At 38.2% G+C, this 26,891-nt stretch overlaps 1 protein-coding gene across 1 annotated transcript in view; it reads right to left on the bottom strand.

Annotated features, from left to right (window-relative positions):
• The window catches only part of LOC127444132 (zeta-sarcoglycan-like), a 473,893-nt gene that overhangs the window by 134,432 nt on the left and 312,570 nt on the right, over positions 1–26,891 (bottom strand). The window contains exon 3 of the mRNA XM_051703346.1: positions 21,611–21,712. Coding sequence (XP_051559306.1) covers positions 21,611–21,712 — 102 coding nt within the window. The remainder of the gene's footprint in view (positions 1–21,610; positions 21,713–26,891) is intronic.

The following is a 26,891-nucleotide window of genomic DNA, read 5'->3' as shown; positions in this document are numbered from 1 at the left end:
ATAGAACTCGAGTGGCGTGAGCTGGATCAGTGCCCGTTCGCAGAGGCAGGCTTACGTGATGAACCGCTCTGGGTGTAAATTTTAGAATTAGAGAACATATGAGCAGTCTTAGAGAGCTGTTTCACACGTACACAGTGCCAAAGCAGCCAGTTTGCAGGAGCAACTTCACGCTATAAACTGCTCAGTGAATGGAGCATGGAAAGAAAGACAGTGTAAGAATATAACACTTAACTTGGTAGCGGTCAACACTGCAAAAACAAATGTGCTGCTGTGGCAGCATCTGTTGAATAGCGAGATTGTTTGGATGGAAGGGCTGTTCTGGTGTAAGCGAATGCTTTGCAATGAAGTTGTGTCCGATGATCCGAGTCATTTGTATGGGTCTGTTCGTGGGCAATGGGCGGGGCCGAATGCTGGAAACTCTCAAGAGCTACGTAGAGGTAAGCAGCTGTTTATATTCTCTTACTCTGGCTGTGTGATTGGTCAGATTAAATAAACTTGCTCCTCCTAAACCTTGTTAATAAAACTACATTTAAAATAACGTCTTCATTCTATGAACGGAATATTACAATAAATTCTTTTTAGGTTTTATTTTTTTTTAAAGTGCATTGTTAATATCTTTTATTCTATATTTCTCGTCATATTAACGTCAAAAGAATGTTTTAATTAAAACTGTTTAATTATCGTCATAATACATGTTTTTCGTCTTCATTATTGTTGAATTCAAAAAACACTTCATCAACAATTATTTTCTACATTAATTTCCATGATTAGATTAGCACTGTTGGCTAACAGCAATAGAACACTGACAGCAATACAAAGTATTGCTTAAAATGTTTACCAATGCATCATTGCATATTGCATACTAGATTTTAAAAATAGTATGCAGTAGTATAAAGTGTGTAGTGTGCTTGTATTCCATTCTGAACATACCTCCCAAAGAAAGACCCTCCAGTTTGTTACAAATGTAAAACTACAGGAAAATATGCTTAACAAGATACAATACAAGAAAAGAACCATTTTGGGGGCCCTCTCAGTCACATAGTTTTACTTACTCTAAAGTGTTCTCAGGACATATATTCTCAATAAAGCATTAATGTTCCTTTGTGCCCAGGGTCAAACTAAATCTCCAATGTTTGTATCATTCAAGGTTGTGCATCACTTTCTAAATCATTAAAACTCAAAGATTCTTTGGATTTATCGTTGTTAGCAGTCTTTAGATTTCCTGTCCAGACTTCATTTCTCCTCTGTCCTGCATACACACTCGAATCACCTTTAACATTTACCTTCAAAGTCCAGGTTCTACCCTGGGCTCTGCTAGCTAAACACCCAACGGCCAGCCTGCCCTTTTACACATGCTACATAGCCCCTGGCTAAATGTCATTAGTCGCCGATGAGGATCAAAACTAAAATGACCCACCAGCTTGTGTAATGTCAACGTGTAGCATTAATTAAAAGCATGTCTGTTTTTAATTAATTTCACAAATGGAGAGGGTAGAATTGATTCTGCATCTCCGTTGGTGTTAACATCCATGTCACGGTGCAGTACAAGGCAAGGTTGTCGGTTTGCGCTGAAGAGGTGAACGTAAGTAACTTGCCGAAGATGTTGGCGAATTGACGGAGATATTAAGATGCAGGTAGTGTTTATTTGCTTAATGAACTGCATCTAGTTGTTATGGAGACAGTATCCTCTATTAGCTACATCCCATATTTACCAATTTTGGTATACATAAGATCATTTGGTCATGTTCCATCGAGCACTAATCGTGTAATACACAATACCATTATCATAACAATGTACTCTCCAAGTACTTTTAATGTATCAAGACTATATAGAACATTTGAAGTCATATAATAGTACTGCAGAGGAAACTCTGTAGTGCCACACACTCACTGTGAGTTCTATTACATGTCACTAGCAGTTGATGTCATCTCTGCATCTGTCAAATAATATCACGTCGCTATCATGTGCCATCGTAAACACAGATCCCACCCCACAATATGAAAAAAACTAAAAAACAAAACAATAATAACATGCTTTGACAGAACAGATTGCACTACACTAATATAAATAAAGAGACTATCACTCTTCATTATGTTAGCTGCTCTCTGATGACACATCTATCTTGAGCTTAGATCTAGGATTATATCTAAGTGATCACATTTCATGGCATAAATGTTTTGTGCATTTATCAAATCACAATATGCATATAGGAAACATGGCTTGTGCATTGAGCCAATCAAAAAGAGAGATAAGGATGACATAGCTCAGAGATGAGAAGCAATTGCATTCTTAGTCTTTTAAGAATCCCTGTTTGTCTGAAAGCATGTGTGTGTGTGTGTGTGTGTGTGTGAGTGAGAGAGAGAGAGAGAGAGAGAGAGAGAGAGAGAGAGAGAGAGAGCAGGGACATTAATATGCTCCATCATTCTCAGTTCCTGAAGGCCTGAATGGTCTCCACATTTTATCATCCTGAAATGTTGTTAAATGTTAATGGGAACCTATTTTTACATGGGCCATTCCACCACACACACCAGCCCCCCTTGCCTTGGTCTGAATAAAACATGAATACCAACATGCTTTCAAATACTTCTAAATGCCTTTGCTCTCTTTTCACACCTGTCATATTTACAGTGATAACAAGAGAAGTTCTGTAACATAATCATGATGCTTTCAGTGGCAACAAACGATCAGCAAACATTAACTAGGTCTACCCGAGGGCTCAAAGTATGACGGGTTAGAATGACCCAGTTAGCCTCTGCCTAACAGCATAACTACACCATCTAACTAAGGCATATTTCTCCTTTGACAGCCTTTCAAAAGTAGACATGCAGACATTACAGGCGTGCTTCAATGGGAGTCTATGGCATAGACCTGTACCATTAGATTCCAGTGAATGTTGATTGGATGAGAGGCTCTAAATACAGCATTTTGTGTCACACCAGGACGCTGAGCTTCTCTGGGAGTCTATAAATGTTATTTGCATTAGATCTGCCTCTGATGGCCTTTTAGACATTGCGCTTTCAATCAATGTACTTTTGTCCCGTCTGGAAGCTTGGCTCCTCTATATGATGATTGGTCGAGCTCTCAAATGGGCGGAACTTTGCAGCAAATGGGCAATAATTGAAACCGTGATGTGACTGACAACATATGAAATGTAAAAGCACCATAGTGATCTAGAAAGAATTTTCGGTGGCTCGGAGATACATGCACATACATTTGCAAACTGACATATAAAATATTATTTCAGCTTTCATAATCAGATATTTTGCTGCCATAACAGTTTTGAGCTTATTTAATTATTTTCGTTAAGAAACTGAACTATTTAAGTAGTAGTTTGAGAAGCTTTTGGGAGCAACATTGCTGACACCAAAACAATGGTCTAAATTATCCCACTCTTGAAAAGCACCAGCCATCAATGAATGCTACAAATACAGTAGCTCTCTCCAGGTATTATAGACCTCCTTGGTTCTTCTATGCAAAGATGTGTTTGGATTGTGTATTCAGACTGCTGTGGGGGAAATACAATCATTGCAACCATTCCTAGAAATTGTCTCTGACTTTTTTTTTCCCCCTTGTCCCGACGCTTGTTTAAATATGGAAGAAAGGCGATATTACTAAGGGAAGGAGAACGAGAGAAAGCATAATATTCTTCCTACATCATACAGAGTGTGGAAATAATACCTACAATATGAAAGTTTTGTCTCATTTTAGCAACTCCCAACACAGGCATTCTAGAAAGAAGGCCACAAGGGACTAGAAGAGACAGATCATGCTTTAGAGAGAGAGAGAGAGAGAGAGAGAGAGAGAGAGAGAGAGAGAGAGAGAGAGAGAGAGTGAGAGAGAGAGAGAGATGGAAGATGATAGAGGGAAGAGAGTGCATGGGGAGATAATGGTTGTGCAACATACACAAGAGGGAGCAACAGAGGCAGGGAGGTAAAAATAAACATTTTGTCTTCTGTGCCTACAGTGATGTACTCTTATGACTTGATAGGGACAATTATACAAAGTGTCCGCAAGTTTGTTAGTCACCAGGTGTTCAGCATGAAAAAAAAAAAAAAAAAAAACATGTAAACATGCAAACACACATTCCAGGCCTTTAATGAATTATCTTGTCCTAGGCAATGACAGCCACTGTAACCTAAGTCAGATTTTTATACAAAGCACAGAGGAATATATGCTGAAACTTTACTACCAATGGCAGGGGATTTCATAGATATAAATATCCTGTTTTACCCTGTATCTCCTGTATTGTCATGTTCTGAATCTTGGAATTTTTTTTTGTTTTACTTTTATATGAAATACTTATTGGTGAACTCAGTGATTTTTTGCTCATTGCTAAACTTTTAAAAATAATTTTTTTTTTTTTTTTTTTTATTTTTATTTTGCTACTTTTTTTAAAATGATGTACATTCCACATGAGATGAAGACTCTAGACTAGATATTAGTCTTATAAGAAAAGCTGCTTTATTCTACATATGGTGCTAGGCACACATGCGTGAGTACTGCCATGTTAAGATCATAGGAACATCCACATATTATTTGCTTTACATCGAAGTCACCTGTAATTAGACACTTTTAACTTTCACCGTAATAAACTGATCATGGCTAATTGCAAAAAAGCACATTTCCACAATGGCATCGGACAGCTCTAAAATACAGCAATGTGTAAGTGATAAAATACATTTTACAAAAATATTAAAACAAAAATACAATAAGACTAGATAAATCACATAAAACATGGGATCCAGAGGTGCTTTTCAAAAACATACAAAGGGCAAACCGATGTGCACAAAACGATTGACAGGCAGAGAGTGATTTGGATTGGCAAAGTTTTCTGACTGACACCCAATAATCAGGAAGACCCAAAGTGATCACAAGACATTTTGAGGCTCATAGTATAAGACATTCCACTTGTGTGCATGTACACGCATGTGTTAGAAAGGGAGGCATCTGACAATTATTTCATGTCTCAAAAATAAATCTTTCAAGATCTTCAGCACAGGTTACTGTACAGAACAGTGGTGCTCCTGAGGTGGTTTCTAGGCTATTTTAAGTCTGATTCGGGTCTTATTCATTAATAATTGTATACAAGTGTTCTTAATTATGAGCACAGAAAATCACGCAACATTTCTGCTGGATTGACAAAAGCTGCGTACGCTAATACATTTGTTAGTAATGATTATGAATCTGGATTAATGAGTGATTGCTTCCCTGCAAGGAGGCCGTGCCCACTTGAGCTGGGAGAGAGAAGCCCTGTTACCATAATTACATGGGTTAATTTCGTAAACTAAAACTAAAACTAAGATGAAAACTATTGATTTAAAAACATTTTCATAAACTGAAATAAAATAAATAGTGCAAATAAATGAAAAACTAAAACTAAACAAAACTAACAACAGTAATTGAAAAACGAACTAAAATAATAATCATCAAAACTAAATTATTGTTTTCACAATCATCAAGCACTCACTCATTGCATAGCGGAATTATTTACCTATGTGGCTGTGTATGTGAAGATCACAGATGGTGATATGGCGTGTGATGCATGTGAGGTTAGCTGATACTGATACTGATAAAGAAGACTGGGACATGAATGATGGCTTGTAGGAAATGACAGAGCTCTGTGTTGGACTATTTCGAGTTTAATTATGAAAGTGGAAAAAAACAAATGCATTGTCAAGTCCAATCACACGATTTGTGGTGTTGAAATTAGGGGGAAAAAATCCCACAAACTGGGAAGTGCATTTGCAAAGCAACCATCAGAAGGAGTGCAAATTATTCATGACTGAAAATGCGGAAAGGAAGAGTACCATCGATAGTGATGAAGCCTGTGCTAGTAGCCCTCAAAGTGGAAAACGTGTACATCAGTGGTCAGTTATGTTATTGTTGCTGCATTGTTCAGCTAAAAAAGTATGTCAAAAAGTCAAATTTACCAAGATTATATATTTAACGGAAATTTAATTTGAACACACACATAAATATGTAACATGGAGTATGCTTTTGATTCTTTTTATAATAAACTTAACTTTTAATATAACTTTTGTTTAGCAATTGTTCGGTTCTTGGCAGAATCTCAAACCATTTCTTATGTTATAGTTATTATGCACAAATATGCTGAGAAACTGTGCAAATATAAAACTGTTTCCTCTTGGTTCAAGTGTATTGAAAAATTTGCCAATCTTAAATTCGAAGGTCAACAAAATAAAAACGTAACTGTAATTAGCAAAAAACATTAATTAAATTAACTAAACCTATACTGAAATTTATAGCAAATTTGAAAACAGTTATAAAAAAAAAAAAAAATGTAATTGTTTTTTTTTTTTTTGAAAATGCTAAACTATAATAACCTTGATAGTTACTCATTCATTCCTATGAGAAAAAAAGGGTGAAATAAGACTTGGCTATTTTAACAACAAAAAACTTGCCAAAAAACTGCACTTCAGACCAAGCCAAAATCCCCAAAAATGTATGTGTAAGCGTAGTTCTAGCAGGAAGATCTAGAGATTCATTCTATCAGGCATCTCATCCAATCACAATACAGTCTCCGGTTTATAAGCCCGCTCAACTGTCTCTCATTGTTAGCATACTTTCATTATTTTCACCCCCCTCCACCACATCATCACCAGTTTAGGTCTCGTACTGGGCGGGGCTAAGCTCTGCTCACCTGCTGTCATCGCATACGAAAGGATCTGACAGTTCAAGCAAGTATCCAAGCGCTGAACCATAGGACGGGGCTTATGCCAAATGATATAAGTATGTCTAGGTTCATATTAATCCCAATAATCTTGATTTTTTTTTTTTTTTTTCTGATAGAACTGAATTTGTATCGCTCACCAACCGACAAACATACAGTAGAAGCCAAAAGAAGATTGTTGTGGCTCCAAGCTGTTGAGCCAATCAGCAGTTTACATTTATGATTCCCACTATATATATAATTAAATTAAGCCAACTATCGCAATCAGTTTTCCTATTAAATTCTACCTTAAATTTAGTTTTTGTTTGGCAGTAAAGACTAATGAAGAGTATACATTCGTACCTAGTACTCTGTACCTAAACATTTTACAGCAACTTTACCAGAAACACTTTTTATTAAACGTTTCACCAGACCAAACTTACTGAGAAATCCCATGAGAAATGTTTGATTCATTAAAGCATGAAAAACAATATAAGCAACACTTTTCTCAAATATCTTGTCTTGTTATCTGGTTTAAACTCATCATTATGTTTCTGCTGGAACCGCTATTGTGATATGATGATCGATTTATTCTTGAATCCGATCTGAAGTTTTCCAAACACTCTAAGCCATGCATCCAGCATATGCCCGACTGCTCTCATAGTGTTCTTCTTTTGGATTCTATTTTTGTTGGTGCAAGTGATTAAAAATTCAGTTCTGGCTTAATTCGACTTTGGCTGAAGTGCAACAAACTACACAGCAACTTTTCGTCATATATTTTGTTGTTAAAATAGCAAAGTCTATCAGCTATTTGTCTTCGTTTCTCACATAGGAATGAATGCGTAACTATGGTAGTAGGGATTCACTTTCCCCCATGCTAAACCACGCCCCCAGTGTATGATGTGGTCCCAACTTTATCTGTATCTGCAAACGTATCCTTATGCCAGCTTAAGATGTGCTCTTATCTGTGAGTTTGCGCAGCAAGATCTTTGAGTAAAGCCAAGTGTGCCATTCTCAAACCAGTTGAAACACAACAAACACTTTTTATGTAGGCCTAGTCTACACATGATTACCTGCATTGCTATGTTAAACCTATCCCAGATATTGTAGCTTTATAACAGAAATAATTTTTGTTACTCTGAAAAAAGACGTACCCAAGAGTCACTTAGGCTACATCCACATTAATCCAGATCCTTTTGAAAAAAGTGTTTTTGTTTTCGAAACGTCTCTGTCCACACTGCCATTTTCAAGCATTTTCAAAATGTTTCTCATCCACATTGAAACTTATGAAAATGCTTAAATCCCCTACCTGCGCATGCACAATTTTGCAGTTTCATGTACCGTCTGAAACGCAACTGTCATTGTGTTCTGTCACCAGACAGCAATTCCGAGTAAACTTCCCATCGCCTTTGAAGGAATGTAATGTGAAGGTTGTACAAAGTAAAATGTATCTTTAACAGCGCTGTCAAAGTCGGTAGCAGGCACAACGCCACTACAACATGGGTCGCCATCTTGACTGTTTTGGGTTGAAACGGATCACATAACTGCCTCACATGATAACAAATACATTATAATTTTCAGATAACTCCATTTTCCCTGTCCACACTACACCGCAAAGATGGCATTTCAAATTTATCCAGGGTTTTCAAAAAGCCATCTCAATGTTTAGGGAAGGCCAAAACTTGGTGAAAAAGATGCGTTTTTAAATGAAAATATATAAGTGTGGACGTGGCCTTAGTTGTTCAACTTCTAATAATAATATTAAATTATATATTATCTCTATGTTAATTAAGTAAATAATAATAATAATAATAATAATAATAATATATATATATATATATATAAACATTTTGGCTCAGCACTATGTTTAATTTTGTTTAATTATCTTAAATTGATTTTTTTTATTTTTTTATTTTTTTTATTTAAATTTGTTTAAATTGGTTCTAAATTGTATCCTAAATTTGTATAAGAGCACACTTATTAATAAATAATTATTTATGTGTCAAAACATTCACAAACAGGTTCATGCATGTTTAGTGAATGAGACCGAGTGTGTCACACAGCATCGGTGGCCCTGTATAAGCTGAGGGTCAATCCAGGCCATGGCACAATCACCATGTATGCGATGCCAAAACAGCTCGTCGGCAGAATACAGCTTTATAGCCCAAGGCTTCTTCCCAGCCCAAGGCCACCATGCCCCCTACCCCTGGCCCAGGATTCTGCTGCACTACAATAGCTAGATTAATAGTAATTTCCACTGTTGCACCCTCACAGTCATCTATAGTAGGGTTATTGTAGCTTTGTTATAGTTGTTATTTCTATTGTATTTTCAATTTGTCCTTTCAATTTAGTTTAGTGTTTTTTCAGTGTTTTCTAGTTTTTTTTATTATGTTTATCAATAGTCTATATTAAGTATTTAGCTTAGTTTTGCATTTAGTTAATTTTACATTTATGCAATTATGTATTTTTTTGTTGACAAAAGGTGTTTTTATTAAGTTTTTAGTTTTAGATAGCCTTAGTTTTCTTTAATCACAAAACTGATCATGGCTGATATACGGTGAATGATCAAAAATGGCTGCCGTGTCACTGCGAGGGTGCATTGAGATCTGCGGTTCTGTGTTCTCTGTGGGGTGCTGAAAGGAAATGCCAGGGCCTCTCGAAGGCCTTTGATGTGTGCAGGTGATTACTGAGGCTAATCAGGGGTGCCATCAGCGAGCTAGTAGCAAGTCAGCACTTTGTTTGTGTTCTTTAATGCTAATCACTGTGGCTAACACATTAGGCATTTTGATTTATTGGCTAAAGGACAAAGCTCCTTTATAAGTTTATCTGAGCAGTGGTAAAGGGTTTTATTGTTATTCATTAATGTGGACTCCATGCAGGCTGAGGCCAATGCTTCTACACACAGTGTATCAGCATAAAAAAAGAGGCTGCAGCACCTCTATTAAAATGAGTTTCACTAGTGCTCTTCCTATATACCAACCCTGCTGAACAAATTTGCTGAGTTGGTCACTAGCATGTAGTTTTGCAGTCAGACATTTGACTCTCGACATGAAGTCTACTTTGCATCTTATTCTGGCCAGGAACTGCCCACTTACAGAGAAAGAGTGAATAATATGTAAGTCTAACAAATATGTAAAAAAAAAAAAAACAAAATATATATATATATATATATATATATATATATATATATATATATACACATACAACAGTTAGTTCCGGTCCTCTAATCTGATCGGATGAGAGACATTCCTTGAGTGCTGATGTCTCAGAACAGCAGTAGTCAGATGCTTCACTTTTGTTTCATTTCGCTTTTGTTCACGGCATTCTAGCTAGATATGTCTTTTCACTTTTCCCTGTGACATTAAAGATTTTAGCCAGCAGGTGGTGACAAAAGACCATTTTTGTGTATTATGAGCTAGGTGAGCAGTTTCTTTTAAGTCATTGGCAATTGCCTCTCACTCCATGATCGCTCTGATTATTACTAGACTATATCTGGGAAATACAGCTTCAGCATTAAGACTTATCACATCTGATAGACACAACAGACAAAGTAATAACACATGCTCAAGGTGCATACCTACCGGAGTTTCCGCATTGGGAGCAGAATTCAGATGTAAACAACATTCAACATGGCGGAGGACTACCGGCTACCACGAAATACTCAGGGAAGACCCACTCCGACGGCTATTTTTTACACAGAGAAAATTATCTTCAGCAAGCTGACTAACACTAAAGATGAAGAATAGAGTTTTTTTTTTTTTTCTCCCCTTTTCTCCCCAATTTGGAATGCCCAATTCCCAATGCACTCTAAGTCCTCATTGTGGCGTAGTGACTCACCTCAATCTGGGTGGCGGAGGACGAATCTCAGTTGCCTCCGTGTCTGAGACCGTCAATCCGCGTATCTTATCACGTGGCTTACCTGATTCTACTGGACCTTTCTGCAGCCTTTGACACAGTCAACCATCAAATCTTACTCTCCACCCTCTCTTCGCTGGACATCACAGGAACTGTGCTTGAATGGTTTAAATCCTATCTCTCAGGTAGGTCCTTCAAGGTAGCCTGGAGAGGTGAGGTGTCCAAGGCACATCAGCTACTTACTGGGGTACCTCAGGGTACGTTCAGTGCTTAGGCCATTTCTCTTCTCTATATACACAACATCAATGGGACCCATCATTCAGGCACATGGTTTCTCTTACCATTGCTACGCTGATGACACATAACTCTACTTGTCTTTCCAGCCCAATGACACCACAGTGACTGCTCAAATCTCTGCCTGTCTGGCAGACATCTCGGCCTGGATGAAGGAACACCACCTGCAACTTAACCCAGCCAAGACCGAACTCCTTGTCTTTCCAACCAACCCTGCTGTTGAACACAACATCACCATGCAGCTGTGTGCAACTACAGTAACACCTTCAAAAATGGTCAGAAATCTATAGGTAACCATCGATAACAAACTAAATTTCACAGACCACATCTCAAAGACCGCAAGATCATGTAGATTTACACTCTACAATATCAGGAAGATAAGACCCTTCCTCTCTGAACATGCCACACAACTTCTTGTTCAGTCACTTGTCATAATTAGACTGGACTACTGTAATGCTCTCATTGCAGGCCTCCTTGCATGTGCAGTTAGACCCCTGCAAATGATCCAGAATGCAGCAGCACGTCTGGTCTTTAATCAACCAAAGAGAGCGCATGTTACACCACTCCTTGTCTCTCATCACCCTCTGCCGGTTGATGCATGTATCAAGTTCAAGGCTCTGATGCTGGCATACAAAACAGTCACTGGGTCTGCTCCAGCATACCTAAAATCATTTATGCAGAGCTACGCGTCCACTAGAAGCCTGCGGTCGGCTAAGGAACGTCACCTTGTTGTACCAACACAAAGAGGCACCAAAACACTTTCCCGGACTTTCGGCTTCATCATACCACGTTGGTGGAATGATCTTCCAAACTCCATCCGTGAAGCTGACTCACTTTCTGTCTTCAAAAAACGGCTAAAAACACATCTTTTCCATGAGCACTTAACCAGTCACTAAAAAAAAAAAAAAAAATCCTTGTTGCACTTTAATCTGTTTTGAATGCTATTCTGATGCTGAGTTTTTTTTTTTTTTTTTTTTTTTTTTTGTGACATTCCTTAGTTTGTTCCTCATTGTTTCATTTACTTGTTCGTTGAACTGTTGTATATAAGAAATATCACACTCACAGTCTTGCTGTATGGCCCTAAATCAGCATGGCTGTGATTACCTATGGCACTCGGACTGCAGCCTCGTGCCAGCGTCCAAATCACTGCCGTGCTGATGTAGGGTCATAATAATAATAATAATAATAATAACACAATTCACTCAACAGTGCAGTATTAGATTGAAAAAGTTCCAGGTCAAAAGATAACACGTTGAACTGGCGGCCATATGTATCATCACTTATTTTAGGTGGGCATCTGCAAAATCCTAAGAAAGATAGGTGGGCATATTCTTGCTCATGTGATATTGCTTAAATATATACATATAACAATAAATAAATAAATACATTAAAATTAAATTAAATTAAATTAAATTAAATTAAATTAAATTAAATTAAATTAAATTAGCAAATCCAGTGATTAGTTCTTCCTGAAAAGTCTTTATTGTAGCAGCCCAGTACCTTGTAAACATGACTTTTTTTTAGATGGACAGGTAAAAACCTGTGTACCCTGACTCCCAGAAATCAGTTTATGCAGATTATTACAAACATAATATTATTAGAACCAGTGAATAAGATTAGAGCTCACCATTTTGAGAAAGTGCTTGCCATTTCCGTGTACAATTAGCTTTTATCTACCACTAAACAACAAGACTTCCATGGCCATGCATGATCTAGTTTGTTTTATTCAGCAGGGAAAATACGATGGATTATGAATGCAGCAGTGACAACACAGCCACAGTGTGTTAAAGAGAGCAAGAAAGACATGAGAAAGAGAGAGGGAGAGAGAAAATCGATCAACAATGCTGTGTTTGTAATTGGATATTAAAGGTCAACAGAGGCCAAACATAAATGAACCAGAACATGATGCATACATACAGCTCCAGCAGGAATTTTTGGCACCACTCGACCTCTCTCTGCATGTGTGCTTGACAAAGAATGTGTGCTCATGCATATGCCCCACTTAGTGATTTATACTGGCTCCTGTCACATATGTCAAGAGTTCACAGTAGAATCCCTGTGCACCATGCTCACTCCACAATCATAGCTGGTATCAGAACCATGAAGTCTGAAGTCATGCCAGTTTCCACTTCCTGACAGCATGGTTGGTGTTTTTGCATTTGATGGGAACTTTTGTTGGGTACCTTGACATATAAATGTTTCTAATATTCATAACTTGTTGTTTAACACATCTTATAAAACAAATTGTTCTGACTAGTGTTGTCACAGTACCAAAATGTCAGTAGTCGGTACCGATACCAGTGAAATTTCACAGTTCTCGATATAAGTTTCGCTACCACAGCATAAAGATGCTAATATGACAATGTGCTATTAAACACGCGTTTAGCCTATTTAAAAAGTTACATTTCAATGTAAATAATGAATTAAAAGAAATGCATGTTTCCTTCAAGTGTTTCTCAATCAAGGATGCATTGCTTAAGTGTTTTTAGATAGCGCCCTACTGAAATCTGTTTTATTCTTAACCAAATTATGTTTTCCTTTTTGTTGTTATTATTATTCTCCAGAACTCCATGTTTTAGTTTAATTTAATTTCATCATCAAAATGGTGTCTAATCAATTCATTCTTAAAACATTTAACAAGTGGAAATATGTCATTGCATTTTTTTTTTTTTTTTGCCAAGTTTTTATTCAACAGCAGTCTTGTTTGTGATATATTGCTTAATTATTATTATTATTATTATTATTATTATTATTATTATTATTATTATTTATCTCTACAGAGAATATTACATTTTCTTTGTTCACAGAGGATGGATTAAATTGACTGAAAATACTTGAAATATTACAGTAACACATTTATAATGTTACAATTGACTATTTCTTTTAAAATAAATGATGTATTCTTCAAACTTTCTGTTAATCTAAGAATCCTCTACTTGCAGCAATTCAACTGTTCAGCATATACTGTTAATTAAAGCTGCTAGTTTAAGACCTGTGAGGAGTCTTTTTCTCAAATTAAAGACTCTGATGTAATTGTATTCTTGTTGTTGTTCATCTGGGTTGTCAACTTCTCTCTCTGTCCTGGTTAGATCAAGACTGTTTTATTCTTTCAAAACAGAAGTGCATGGAATAGCCTACGTCTCTCAAAAGAACAATGAATTTGATGGAGAAATATGTTTATTTTAGGTTATTTTTTTAAATTGAAATTTGATTTGCAATTGTAAAGTAACTTATTGTACAGTAATTTAAAAAATGCAATACCTCAGCTGCAAAAATACACTATTTTGTGATTTCCACACATTCATTAAGTAGCACAACCATTTTAACCATTCTAACAAAAAGAAATTTTACTTTAGTACTAAGTTAACATATTAAATGATTTCCTAAGGATTATGTGACACATTATTTTCTTAGAAGACAGGAGTAATGGTAGCTGAAAATGGGGCTTTGCCATCATGGATAAAATTTGAATTTTATTATAAATAAAAAAATAAAACATTTCAGATTATAGAGATTATATCTCCGTAATCTATAACCACATCACACTTGAAAAATGAAAATTCTTGGTTGAACATTCTGAACAAATTTTTTTCTATTCTTTTTTCTTTTTGTTCTTAAAAAAAAAAAAATAATAGCCAAATCTACTGGATATTTCCCTTCATTTTAATAAATGGGCATTTGCTTTCAACCACGCTAAACCATGCCCCCAGCATTGCTTGTGTGAATGTCAAGACTGCAGAACAAACATTCTCGAAAAAGAATACCAATACAAATGGCTCAGTATTTATTTGTGCATTAAATTACACATTCACTTAAGTACTTTCGGATGGTATTCTGAGCAAAGAAACCCATATATTTGTGCATTCTTCTGATGCGTGGATTTGTAAATTGAGTGCGTGTGGATCTGTTGCCTGCATGTTTGGATCAGTTGCCCATGGATTCCCTTGTGCATTTGTCTATCTGTTGCATGAATGTGTTGTAGTCACTCACGATGGTCAACACTGCACAGCCATAGATGCAGAAGATCCCACGCATTTATGTGCGGAACCCGCATAGCTTTTGTAGGCTATTTAGTAAAGAAAATATATAAATACTCTTTATTCCCCTTACAAATGTAGCCAGTTTAAACAGGAACGTCGTTCCCCCACAAAATTCACTCCGAGAGCTCCATTCCCCCACGTTCCCCCCATTTCCAGCCCTGGATACAATGTGTTGTGAATGATTCTCAGTGTTTGTGGAGTTTCCAGTCTATGAGCGGTCGGATTTATACATTCAAAGTACGCATCTCTTCCACACTAAGATTGCAGCCTTTAGGGGTTTAATAAATCACACTAGGACATGTCACAATTTTAATTTGATTAACTGTCCATTTCAGTGAAAGGAGTAACAGAGCATGCGCTCAAAATTAGCATTTTAAAGCAGTCGTGTGTCAGTCATACTGCTCGCTGGTACTGGATTGAGTCGGTGCTCGTTACTATCGGTAATGCAAAAGCACTGGTGTTGTTACATCTTTTTTTTAACTTTAGTATCGATTTGGTACCGAAGTACCGGTACTTTTGACAACACTAGTTCTGACTATAAATTCTGATTGGATGAGTCATGTTCGAACACATTGTAAAATGACAATACATTAAATGCACACTTATAACTGCATATTTGATATAGAGCCCAACATTTGGGTTCCCAAAGTAAAAATACCATTCATTTTGTCCATAGGCGAATTAATTTTTAACTATAAATTATAAACATTTTAACACAGACCTATGGTCTTATCAGCCCACTTTATTTTAATGTATTTTTTAGAAATCATGTTTTATAGTGGAATTCCTGGTGAAGAACTACACTACCAATAATCCTGAAGCAAAACGCTCGACCAATCAGAGAATCCTGACCAACAAAGCACGACCACACAAGCGCTGCAGCAACTGGCCACTCGCAAGGAGCACTGTGAATGACACAATCAAGTCGGTCTTCCTACACTCTCAAACTACTTTTAAATACATTAATATTTTGCTATAAAATTTAAATACACTGCCTGGCCAAAAATCCTGTTTGGATTTAAATAAGCAGATACTTAAGAGTCTATGATTGGATCATTGTTGCAGTGATTAATATGTTTCAGCTGGCAACTATTATTTTAACCCTGACTGATGCAGTGTGTAGCTTCTCATTTCTTAAACAACCATGTCAGAAGATGTAACTCGTGGTCGTGGAAAATATGTTACGGTGTTTCAGAAGGGGCAAATTATTGGCCTGCATCAAGCAAAGAAAGCAGCTAAGGAGATAATTGGAATTGGATTAAGAACTGTCCAACGCATTATTAAAACCTGGAAGGATAGTGGTGAAAGTAAGGTCATTTACACATGCACAATGCAACAAGAACTTACAGTATTGGGACTAAACAGCTGTGTGGCCACAAGAAAGCCACTTGTTAGTGAGGCTAATCTGAAAAACTTAAATTTGCTAGGGAGCATAACGATTGGACTGTGAAGCAATGGAAAAAGGTAATGTGGTCTGATGAGTCCAGATTTACCCTATTCCAAAGTGATGAGCATGTCAGGGTAAGAAGGGAAGCGCATAACGCGATGCCCCCATCATGCATAGTGCCCACTGTACAAGCCTCTGGAGGCAGTGTTATGATCTGGGGTTGCTTCAATTGGTCAGGTCTCAGCTCAGCAACATTATCCTGCAATAAAATGAAGTCAGCTGTCTACCTGAATGTACTGAATTACCAGGTTATCCCATCAATGGATTTTTTCTTCCCTGACAGCACAGGCATATTCCAGGACGACAATGCCAAGATTCATCGTGCTCAAATTGTGAAAGAGTGGTTCAGGGAGCATGAGGAATAATTTTCACACATGAATTGGGCACCACAGAATCCTGACCTTAACCCCATTGAAAGTCTTTGGAATGTACTGGAGAAGGCTTTATGGAGCGGTTCGAATCTCGGCCAAAAATTAATGCAACTTTGGATGGAATTAAATGTTCTGATGTTGCATCAGGTTTTCGAAACAATGCTACGACGAATGCATGCCGTAATAAAATATATATATATATATATACACACTATATTGCCAAATGTATTCGCTCATCTGCCTTTAGACGCATATGAACTTAAGTGACATCCCATTCTTAATCCATAGGGTTTAATATGACGTCGGCCCACCCTTTGCAGCTATAACAGCTTCAACTCTTCTGGGAAGGCTTTCCACAAGGTTTAGGAGTGTGTTTATGGGAATTTTTGACCATTCTTCCAGAAGCGCATTTGTGAGGTCAGACACTGATGTTGGACGAGAAGGCCTGGCTCGCAGTCTTCGCTCTAATTCATCCCAAAGGTGCTCTATTGGGTTGAGGTCAGGACTCTGTGCAGGCCAGTCAAGTTCTTCCACACCAAACTCGCTCATCCATGTCTTTATGGACCTTGCTTTGTGCACTGGTGCGCAGTCATGTTGGAACAGGAAGGGGCCATCCCCAAACTGTTCCCACAAAGTTGGGAGCATGGAATTGTCCAAAATCTCTTGGTATGCTGAAGCATTCAGAGTTCCTTTCACTGGAACTAAGGGGCCAAGCCCAGCTCCTGAAAAACAACCCCACACCATAATCCCCCCTCCACCAAACTTCACAGTTGGCACAATGCAGTCAGACAAGTACCGTTCTCCTGGCAACCACCAAACCCAGACTCATCCATCAGATTGCCAGATGGAGAAGCGTGATTCGTCACTCCAGAGAATGCATCTCCACTGCTCTAGAGTCCAGTGGCGGCGTGCTTTACACCACTGCATCCGACGCTTTGCATTGCACTTGGTGATGTATGGCTTGGATGCAGCTGCTCAGCCATGGAAACCCATTCCATGAAGCTCTCTACGCATTGTTCTTGAGCTAATCTGAAGGCCACATGAACTTTGGAGGTCTATAGCAATTGACTCTGCAGAAAGTTGGTGACCTCTGCGCACTATGCACCTCAGCATCCGCTGACCCCGCTCTGTCATTTTACGTGACCTACCACTTCGTGGCTGAGTTGCTGTCATTCCCAATCGCTTCCACTTTGTTATAATACCACTAACAGTTGACTGTGGAATATTTAGTAGTGAGGAAATTTCACGACTGGACATCCTATCACAGTACCACGCTGGAATTCACTGAGCTCCTGAGAGCGGCCCATTTTTGTTTTTTTGTTTTTTGTTTTTTTTGGCCAGGCAGTGTATTTTGCTTACATATTTATAATCAACATCGTTAAATGAATAGTTTTTTTTATATGATTATGTTATTTGCAGTGCTTAAAGGTGCAATATGTAAAATTGTTCATGTAATATTCGCCTTTTTTTTTTTTTGCCAATGTGTGAATGGCTTGTAATGCAACTTAAAAATGAGCCCTTCCCAGACTTCCTAAGTTGCCTATTAAAGCCTGTAGACTGATTTTCATGTGAAGGGAGCGGGTCGCTTTTGCCAGGAAAATCCAAAGGATGTGACATTTATGCACGCTCCCGAGAGCCTTGCCTCAGTGCTTCCGCTATTCAACAGTTTCAACAGACAGTCTGCAACACTAGGTAGCGTTATCTTAGTGATGGAATCCAGCAAACATCCGGCTCCAAACACAACACCGACTCCTACACAAACTCTGAGTAAGCCAAAAAAAAAAAAACATTTACTGAATCCCATCTGGCTAAGCGGGAACATGATCGTGGTCGAGCAAAAACTAGAGTGAACACCGGGAGGGCATTTGATTCCTGGAGGGACCTTCGTTTGGTTTTGGGGATCAAAACCGACCCTGAATTGGCATTCTTCTTATTGGACAGGTAAGCTTACATAACTGCAAAGCATGTGAAATATAGTGCCATAAGGATTGATCTGTGTAATTTTAGATAACTTGATCTTGCCTGCTAACACTGACAAATTGCAAGCTACCTTGCTTCGTAACTTTCAAATAATTTCAACGATCTTCTCTTTATACTAAAATCAGGTATACTGATTCACAGTAACTGACATAATGTTAATCTGTAATTATTCAGCAAGGTAAACTACAATAACACATGAAATGAATGCTAGACAATGTTCAAGATATTGCAAAAAGACCCATTCATTAGTGTAACGTAACTTGGTTATACAGAAAATATATACATTCTATTATTATAAAACAATAGTGCATCGATATATCAAAATGACAGTTGTGATGGAATCACATCAATACTGAATTGTGCCAACATATTTATAATGTACATTCTATTGTATAAACAGCTACTGTCATCATCCACCAAATTTAGCTAACTGCTATTGATAAAGCTGGCTAGCTAGCTAACGCCGCCATAGGCTATCGTATAAATGCAGTCAATGTACCATGCAAAGAAAAGTGATTACTTCAAACTACAGTCTCGCATAGTCAAACCTAGATCCACACTTTGTTTTAGCCCTGTTCCAGCACTGGAGAGTCAAATATAATATACAGACTCAAAGTTTGTATTAAAACAATCATAACTGTGTAATTTTAAATATGCTACCTTATCTGTCATCATGATGACGGTGAATCACGTTCAGTCTATTTGGAGTTTGTGCGCGATCACGAGCAACTGGCTGCAGTTCACTTAACGGCCACAGGTGTCATTAATAACAAGGGTTTCTGAATCTTACATACTGCACCTTTAATATGATTGTAGTTAATGCCCTCATGAAAGATGTTAAGAATGTACATTTTTATGATTTTCAAATATGTTATTGCTTCAAATCGAAGTCCGTAATGGTGTGATTCACCATGGAGCTTGTTGTTTTGGTTCATGGCTAAGAACTCTTTTATGAAATTTCTATGGAAGAAATGAATTGAAAAATACTTCCGAAACTCAGATGGCTGAAAAAGTGGGTGGGCACTGTTGCTCTCTATTAATGCAATGAGTTGTTTTATTGCTTGGCAACTGCTCATACAGTTCAGTTAATTAAATATATTACTTGGTGGAAGAACTGTTTATTCCAATAATTATTAATAATAAATGTAACTGTGATGAGGAGGAGGGCGTGGCCGGGCCGTGAGGATGCACATCTGGCACTGAGTTGCCCCAATTAGCAGGACAGAGAGATAAGGAGGAGCCAGAGACGCCAGAGAGAGGGAGAGAGAGACGCACACAGCCTCTCTCTCTCTCTCTCTCTCTCTCTCTCTCTCTCTCTCGCTCTCTCTCTCTCTCTGTCCTGCTGATTGGGGCAACTCAGAACCAGATGTGCATCGTCACGGCCCGGCCACACCCTCTTCCTTGTCACAGTAACTATTTAAAAATGTTTTTTGATCATATTGCTGTTTCTGCTATTGTATAAATGGCACAGCCTCTCAAGCTTATTGCTTAAGTGAATGGGGCGTTACATGTAAAACTAAGTGTGCTGCAATCAACTGGCTGGTGTAGCCTGAACAAGCATTTAATGATGGAGTTTTCAAATGTTAAATCCACATTCAGGGTTAATATGGGTACACATGTACATAAAATATGCATATTAAATGTGAATCTACATCATAAATCTAAGCCCAAATCTAAATTTAAATGTCCAATCTAATTTTCAGCTAAATATTTAGCTAATATGCAAATTGTTGATGCCACTGGACAGCATCAACAAGTGGCACCTAAAGCTGAGTGAATGAGCTAAACATGCTACATGCTGCAGAGACAGATCAGCCAGCTTCACTAAATGCCAGCAGAGAGTAAAATAAGTTTAGTGAGGGATTTAGTGTGAAGTTCAGCAGGTTGTGGAAGCTGCTTAACATGGATTCAGTGCTGAGCCTGTTCCTGTGACCTGTTGCACTTGTGAGGTGAACAGAAGAAAAATCCTTCTAAGAGGATCAAACCTGAAAGCATAATAACTTTGATGACTGCATAGACAAAAAAGTACCATGGTTTTACAGTGTTTTTGGACATATTCTTATTCTTTGATATTTTTAGGAGTACCCTTTAAAAACCACAGCATATTAATATGGTAATCATATAATACTACAGTATATATCATGAGCACCTGCAGGATTTAATTTCATGGCACGCACAGAAATCTGACCATGCCCCCATAGCCTCTCTTACATAATAAATGTAAATGACAAATATAATTGATAGAAAAAAAAAGAAAAAAAAAAAATCATATATAAGATATTGTAAAAAAAAGAAAAAAAAAAGAAAAAGAAATGGTGTATAGGTATAATAAGGTAGCTTAAAAAAACAGGTCGTTAGTTAACTGAAGAAGTTTTCAGTATAGACAGATTGGTTTATTATAAGAGAAATCACATTTTGTCAAGTCTAGACATGCTGGTGTAGTAGACGTGGTGTTATGTTTTGACACCCCTCGACACAGATCTCTCTCTTGTGTGTATTGTGGAGTGTACACAAATTGGGAATTAATTGAACTGCAAGAATGATATAATAATAATAATAATAACACTAATAAACAAGTGTTCATGATACACACTGCACATACAGCCGTACAGCTTCAGGCGCTGCTGGTATATATTAAAGTGCCACGGTATTACCATCTGAATTGCTTAGGTAGATCCATTCCTCATTTGTATGTAGGTTTGAATAAAAGCATCTGCTAACTGAATGAATGTAAATCTGATCCAGTCACTGTACTATGTATGGTACCGACATCATACTTTTTGGTAAGGCAGAACTGAGGTTACGCTTAAACAATTATACAATGGTGGTTTATTTTTCAGCAAAATATGTATGTACCCCAAAGCGTCAAAAATGTATTATCAACCTCAGATGGATAAAATTTACACTACGATTTGTGTGCCCCACAGATTCAGAAAAAAGTGAATGTCTTACCCGTCTTGATTTAATTTCTTTCACATAAAGTGGAAGTAGGAACTCCGAAACTCCCTCTAATCTGATGCCCTCTTTGGTTACACGGAGATTGCCCATGCCATCCTGAGTGAAAGACAAAAAGAGAGTTTGTGATGCAAATGGGATGTTGACAAAGACACATTTCTTTAATTTTCTAAAACACCAAGATTTTGAGTTAAAATGTATATATTTGCATGAGGGGAAAGTGTATGCTTTTAAATACTGTACTTTTTATTTATTTTTTTTTATTTATTTTTTTTACCAAATTTCATAAACATTTTGATTTTACTTTGTTTTAATGTCCTGCGGTGTGACCAATATTCCATGTTAAATGTACACATATACCATGTAGTCTCTCAATTAATATGAGTCCATAAAAATACAACTTGAAAAATGCTGTTTAACCCTTATGTTGTGTTCATTTGTGATGACACCTTTTGTGTTCCCGGTCAAAAATCACCGGCCCACTAAGATTGTTAATAAATCTCTCTTACTGTATATATTATCCCAAGATATTGCATAATATATTTTTGTTAACTTATTTTTTAGTAATTATGACAGGTGTTGTACTTCTTTTTTGGACATATGAAGAAAAAAAAAAACAAAACAAAAAAAAACATTTATTGATAAAATGATTTATTAAACTGAGCTTATACCTGGCTAGTGGGAGGACTCCTTGCAGAAATAACCACTTGCTTGATCTAAACAAAATAGGTGTCATTTTAAAGCTTAGAATCTGTCATTTACAATGCATATAGCTGATCCTACCATTTCTAAAATAATGTTTTTTCTTTAAATTGTTCTGTTCTCATAATTTGCAAATTTGTTATCACAACAATAATATTCAGAGTTGGTAAAAAGAGATAGCCATGTGTTATATATCATGTATATTGGAAAGTTCTCAATTATTAAAATACAATGAGATTGTTTTTGTTTTTTTTTTCTCTCAGAGGCCAAACTGCAGTGAGTATTAGTGCATGAAATTCCCACTGACACACATAAATATAATAAACAGGAGTGTCTTTTTGTCACGTTTTTCCATATTACTTCCTAAAACATACATAAAACATACACAATGTCTGCTGTAAATAATATTGTAATTTACAGCAGACTATCAAATAAGCCCAAACACAACATAATATGATAAGTAGATGTTGAAATATTCCTCAAAGAGTGCACATGGAAAGACAGTGCACAAAAGGGTGCTCAACAAGTTTTGTGTGTGTGTGTGTGTGTGTGTGTGTGTGTGTGTGTGTGTGTGTGTGTGTGTGTGTGCACATGCACACATGTCCGAGGACTTTGTGTGTGCAAACATACATCCATATATGTGCTCATCTAAAATACTGGGATGCTCCTGAACACTTAATATTTCTGTATTTTGTAGTCTAATCCATTCATTCCCAATGGCCAGTCACTTTAGATGGGGAACACCACAGTTGTAACAAAGAGAAATAAAATCAATATCACTTTATAAAAAATTATCTAAAAAATAATTTGTGTGTTCAGATGCCCTGTGCGGACAAAGTCATGGAATTTTATTCCAACTGGATGAAATAAACTACAGTTTTCAGAAAAAAAAAAACTTTAATCGTCAGTTTTGACTGAGATATAGTATAAGGGATAAAGCAGTTTTATATTTAGAGTAGTTTAGCATGTCACACCACAGAACAGTTCCAAATGAGCGGCCATTTTTAGGTTTAAAGCTAACAATGGCCCTGTCCCAAATGGCACACTCTGCACTTGCTGTCTTCCTCTGAGTGCAGACTTTGGTGACATAAGCGAGTGCAGAACGATGGGGCGCCAGTCAGCAAGTCCATGAGGGGCATGAGTGATAAAAGTGTGCATTTGGGACAGACTTCGAGGCATTATGTTTTTATATATATTCAGTTTTACAAATTATTATTTGAATAAGGCATGACATTGATAGATAGTGTAAAGGAACACACTTTAAACTCAAATTTTTTTATTTTTTTATCCCCTTTTCTCCCCAATTTGGAATGCCCAATTCCCAGTGTACTCTAAGTCCTTGTGGACTTGCCTTAATCCGGGTGGCGGAGGACGAATCTCAGTTGCCTCCGCATCTGAGACAGTCAATCCACGCATCTTATCATGTGGCTTGTTGAGCGCGTTACCGTGGAGACATAGCGCGTGTGGAGGCTTAACGCTGTTCTCCGCAGCATCCATGCACAACTCACCATACGCCTCACCGAGAGCAATAACCACATTATGGCGACCACGAGGAGGTTACCCCATGTGACTCTACCCTCCCTAGCAACCTGGCCAATTTGGTTGCTTAGGAGACCTGGCTAGAGTCACTCAGCATGTCCTGGATTCGAACTCATGACTCCAGGCATGGTAGTCAGCATATTTACTCGCTGAGCTACCCAGGCCCCCACTTTAAACTCACTATTGAATATTTGTATTTATTAAATAATTTCAAGCAACACACTGATAATAAGCATTAGATAATTTAATCTAGAACCTCTGAAAAGCAAAGCGCACATAAAACTAAAGCAAAAAAAAAAAAAAAAAAAAAAAACATAATTGTAAATCTTTAGAGAACAAATAAACATGATTCAGACACATGGATGGTTACAGACAGGTGCTTAGAACACAGTAAAATGTATCAAAAGAACATACCATCATATATTTGCAAAAATAGTTATAAAATATACACAGCCACACTTCTGCAGCTATAAATATCACTGTTAGACCGAATGTTGCTATATCAATAAATATAAGCAATCTTATAAACTACAGCCATGTGTATTAAATTATTCTCACTTATCTTGATATTTTAGAGACTCAATATAATTCTAAAATCCTCTTTGAAACAATATCAAAGGTTTAATGTTAGGTTACTTACTTTTACTTCCCCAAGAAAAAACTATTCATTAAACTGAATAGGAGTTATTCCATATCTCTGTAAAATTAAATAAATCAAAGTTTTGAACCAGTTCTACATATCAGACTTAAAAGTGATACTATATGCACATGATAAGCAAGTGATCCGCCACTGACAGTCAGTAAAAAAACGATTATTAAAATACAATTTTAATCCGCGATTGACAGTGCCTCGCCTGACATGTTTTTTCCTCCAGCTCGGAAACTCCAGTCTGCTGTGATTGGTCGAGAGGATCAGTAGCGGTGACTGCTGGGTAATAATCCGCTGTGGAGCCCACACTAATGCGCATCGAGGGGGCAAAGGGGGCACTCGCGAGCACCCCTCGGAGCGCTAAAATGTCAAACGGGACCCTACGGTCTCGTGGACTTCACGGGAACATGCAAATGTAGGCCATGAGACTGCAAGTCCACATCAAGTGTGCCATTAGGGACAGGACCAATTATGATTTACAAAAGGTTTGCGTGTATAAAAACACAACTTTATAGCATGTGCAAAAAGGTTCAAGTTTATCTGCTAATGTAGTTGTAGAGCCGAGGAGGGCGGGGCTGGGCTGGAATGATGCACGCCCGGTCCCCAATCAGCCTGATGGGGCGCGCGAGGGATAAAGGCGGCCGAGGACGACAGTTCGAGAGAGAGAGAATTGCAGGCAGATGTACTGTGTGTTTATGGTTGTGTGTTTTTGGTTAAGTTTATTATTAAACTATTATTTATATTCTTAAGCCGGTTCTCGCCTCCTCCTTTCCACTGAACCCCCTTACACTGGTGCCGAAACCCGGGAAGGAGGAGGGATTCCCGTCGCAGAGTCCTTGACACTGCCGTCCACCCAGGGGAGTGCCGTCCAACGGGGGACGGAGTAGCCTGACCACCCGGACACGGGGAACGGCCGCCGTCCACGAGGCGAGCGGGGACGGGACTCCACGACCGCCTTGAGCGAAGGAGCCGCTGCCGGGGGCGGAGGAGTGCCCTGCCATCCCTCGGGAACACAGAGGGGTCGAGAGAAGACCGCCGTCTGCGGGGGGAGGAGGGTAGTGACTCCCCGACCACCTGGAGTGGTAGGGCCGCTGCCAGGGGCGGAGGAGTGTCCCCACGGGACACCGGGAATGCGGAGGGGCGTTCTGTCTGCTGGGGGTCGGAGGTCTGACTCCGGTCCGCCTGGGGAGGAGCGGCTGCTGTCCGCCTGAGAGGGTGGATGAGTGATCGAGGACCACGCGACGGCGCATCAGAGAACCGGTGAGTTTCTTTTTCTCTCTGTCCTCTCTCTCTCTCTGTTGTTCCGCGTTGGCTTTTCCCTCGCCTATTTTGTTTTGTTGTTGTTTTTTCCCTCCTGTCTCCTCCCAGGTCGAGGAAGGCAGGGATGACCCGCCAGCAGTCGAGGCGCAAGGCATGCCCCCCAGAGAGGAAGGGGGGATGTACGTCATGCAGGGGGCTCCCCGGCCTGAGGCAATGCCGGGAGGAGGGTAGAGCCGAGGAGGGCGGGGCCGGGCTGGAATGACACACGACCGGTCCCCAATCAGCCTGATGGGGTGCGCGAGGGATAAAGGCGGCCGGGGACGACAGTTCGAGAGAGAGAGAATTGCAGGCAGCTGTACTGTGTGTTTATGGTTGTGTGTTTTTGGTTAAGTTTATTATTAAACTGCTATTTATATTCTTAAGCCGGTTCTCACCTCCTTTCCACTCTACCCCCTTACAGTAGTCTTCTGAGGATTGCAATTTTTGCAAGTTTTCCCAAAATTAATGTGCAATTTAGAGGTATGCTTCCAAATGCACAAAATAAAGGGCAGTGTTGATGCAAATGGATTAAATTGCACTGGCAATGTGATTTATCATGCCAGAAAGTCTTTTAAGAATTGAAACTTGTGAGAGCCAATTAATACAACTGAAAGGCAGGTATGTATCTGATTTGCGCTGTGCATCATGCTGTCATTGTGGTAAAACAGAGTTTAAGAAAAGGGAATACATAGAATACCCATTGATGACACTAATTAATGCACATTAAAGTGATATTAAATTATTTCTAATGAAAATTATATTTGGTTATTTTATAACTTGAAAGTATAACTGATAATGACTGATGATCATACAACTCTTACAGCTCTAAGAACAAATAGCCTACTAACAATTTATGTCCAAATTATGTCGTATTTCAATGTTTTAAACATGTTTTTTAACTGGCTTAGTATTGTGGAACCTTTTAAGAGGCAGTTCTCTCCACTGCTTGAAGCAGGCAGGTACGCACAGGTACGCCGAATAGCTGTGTCTTGCTTCCGCAAAACGATCAGTGGTTCTCTCCCTAGCAGCCTCCCATTTCTCTCTCTAGTGCAACTAACTTTACAGTGGTCAAGATAATTATGGTTTAAA

This window comes from Myxocyprinus asiaticus, chromosome 7 (assembly GCF_019703515.2).
Source record: "Myxocyprinus asiaticus isolate MX2 ecotype Aquarium Trade chromosome 7, UBuf_Myxa_2, whole genome shotgun sequence".
Classification (NCBI taxonomy): domain Eukaryota; kingdom Metazoa; phylum Chordata; class Actinopteri; order Cypriniformes; family Catostomidae; genus Myxocyprinus; species Myxocyprinus asiaticus.
The sequence above is the reverse complement of the archived record's forward strand: the minus strand, read 5'-3'. Positions and strand labels throughout refer to the sequence as shown.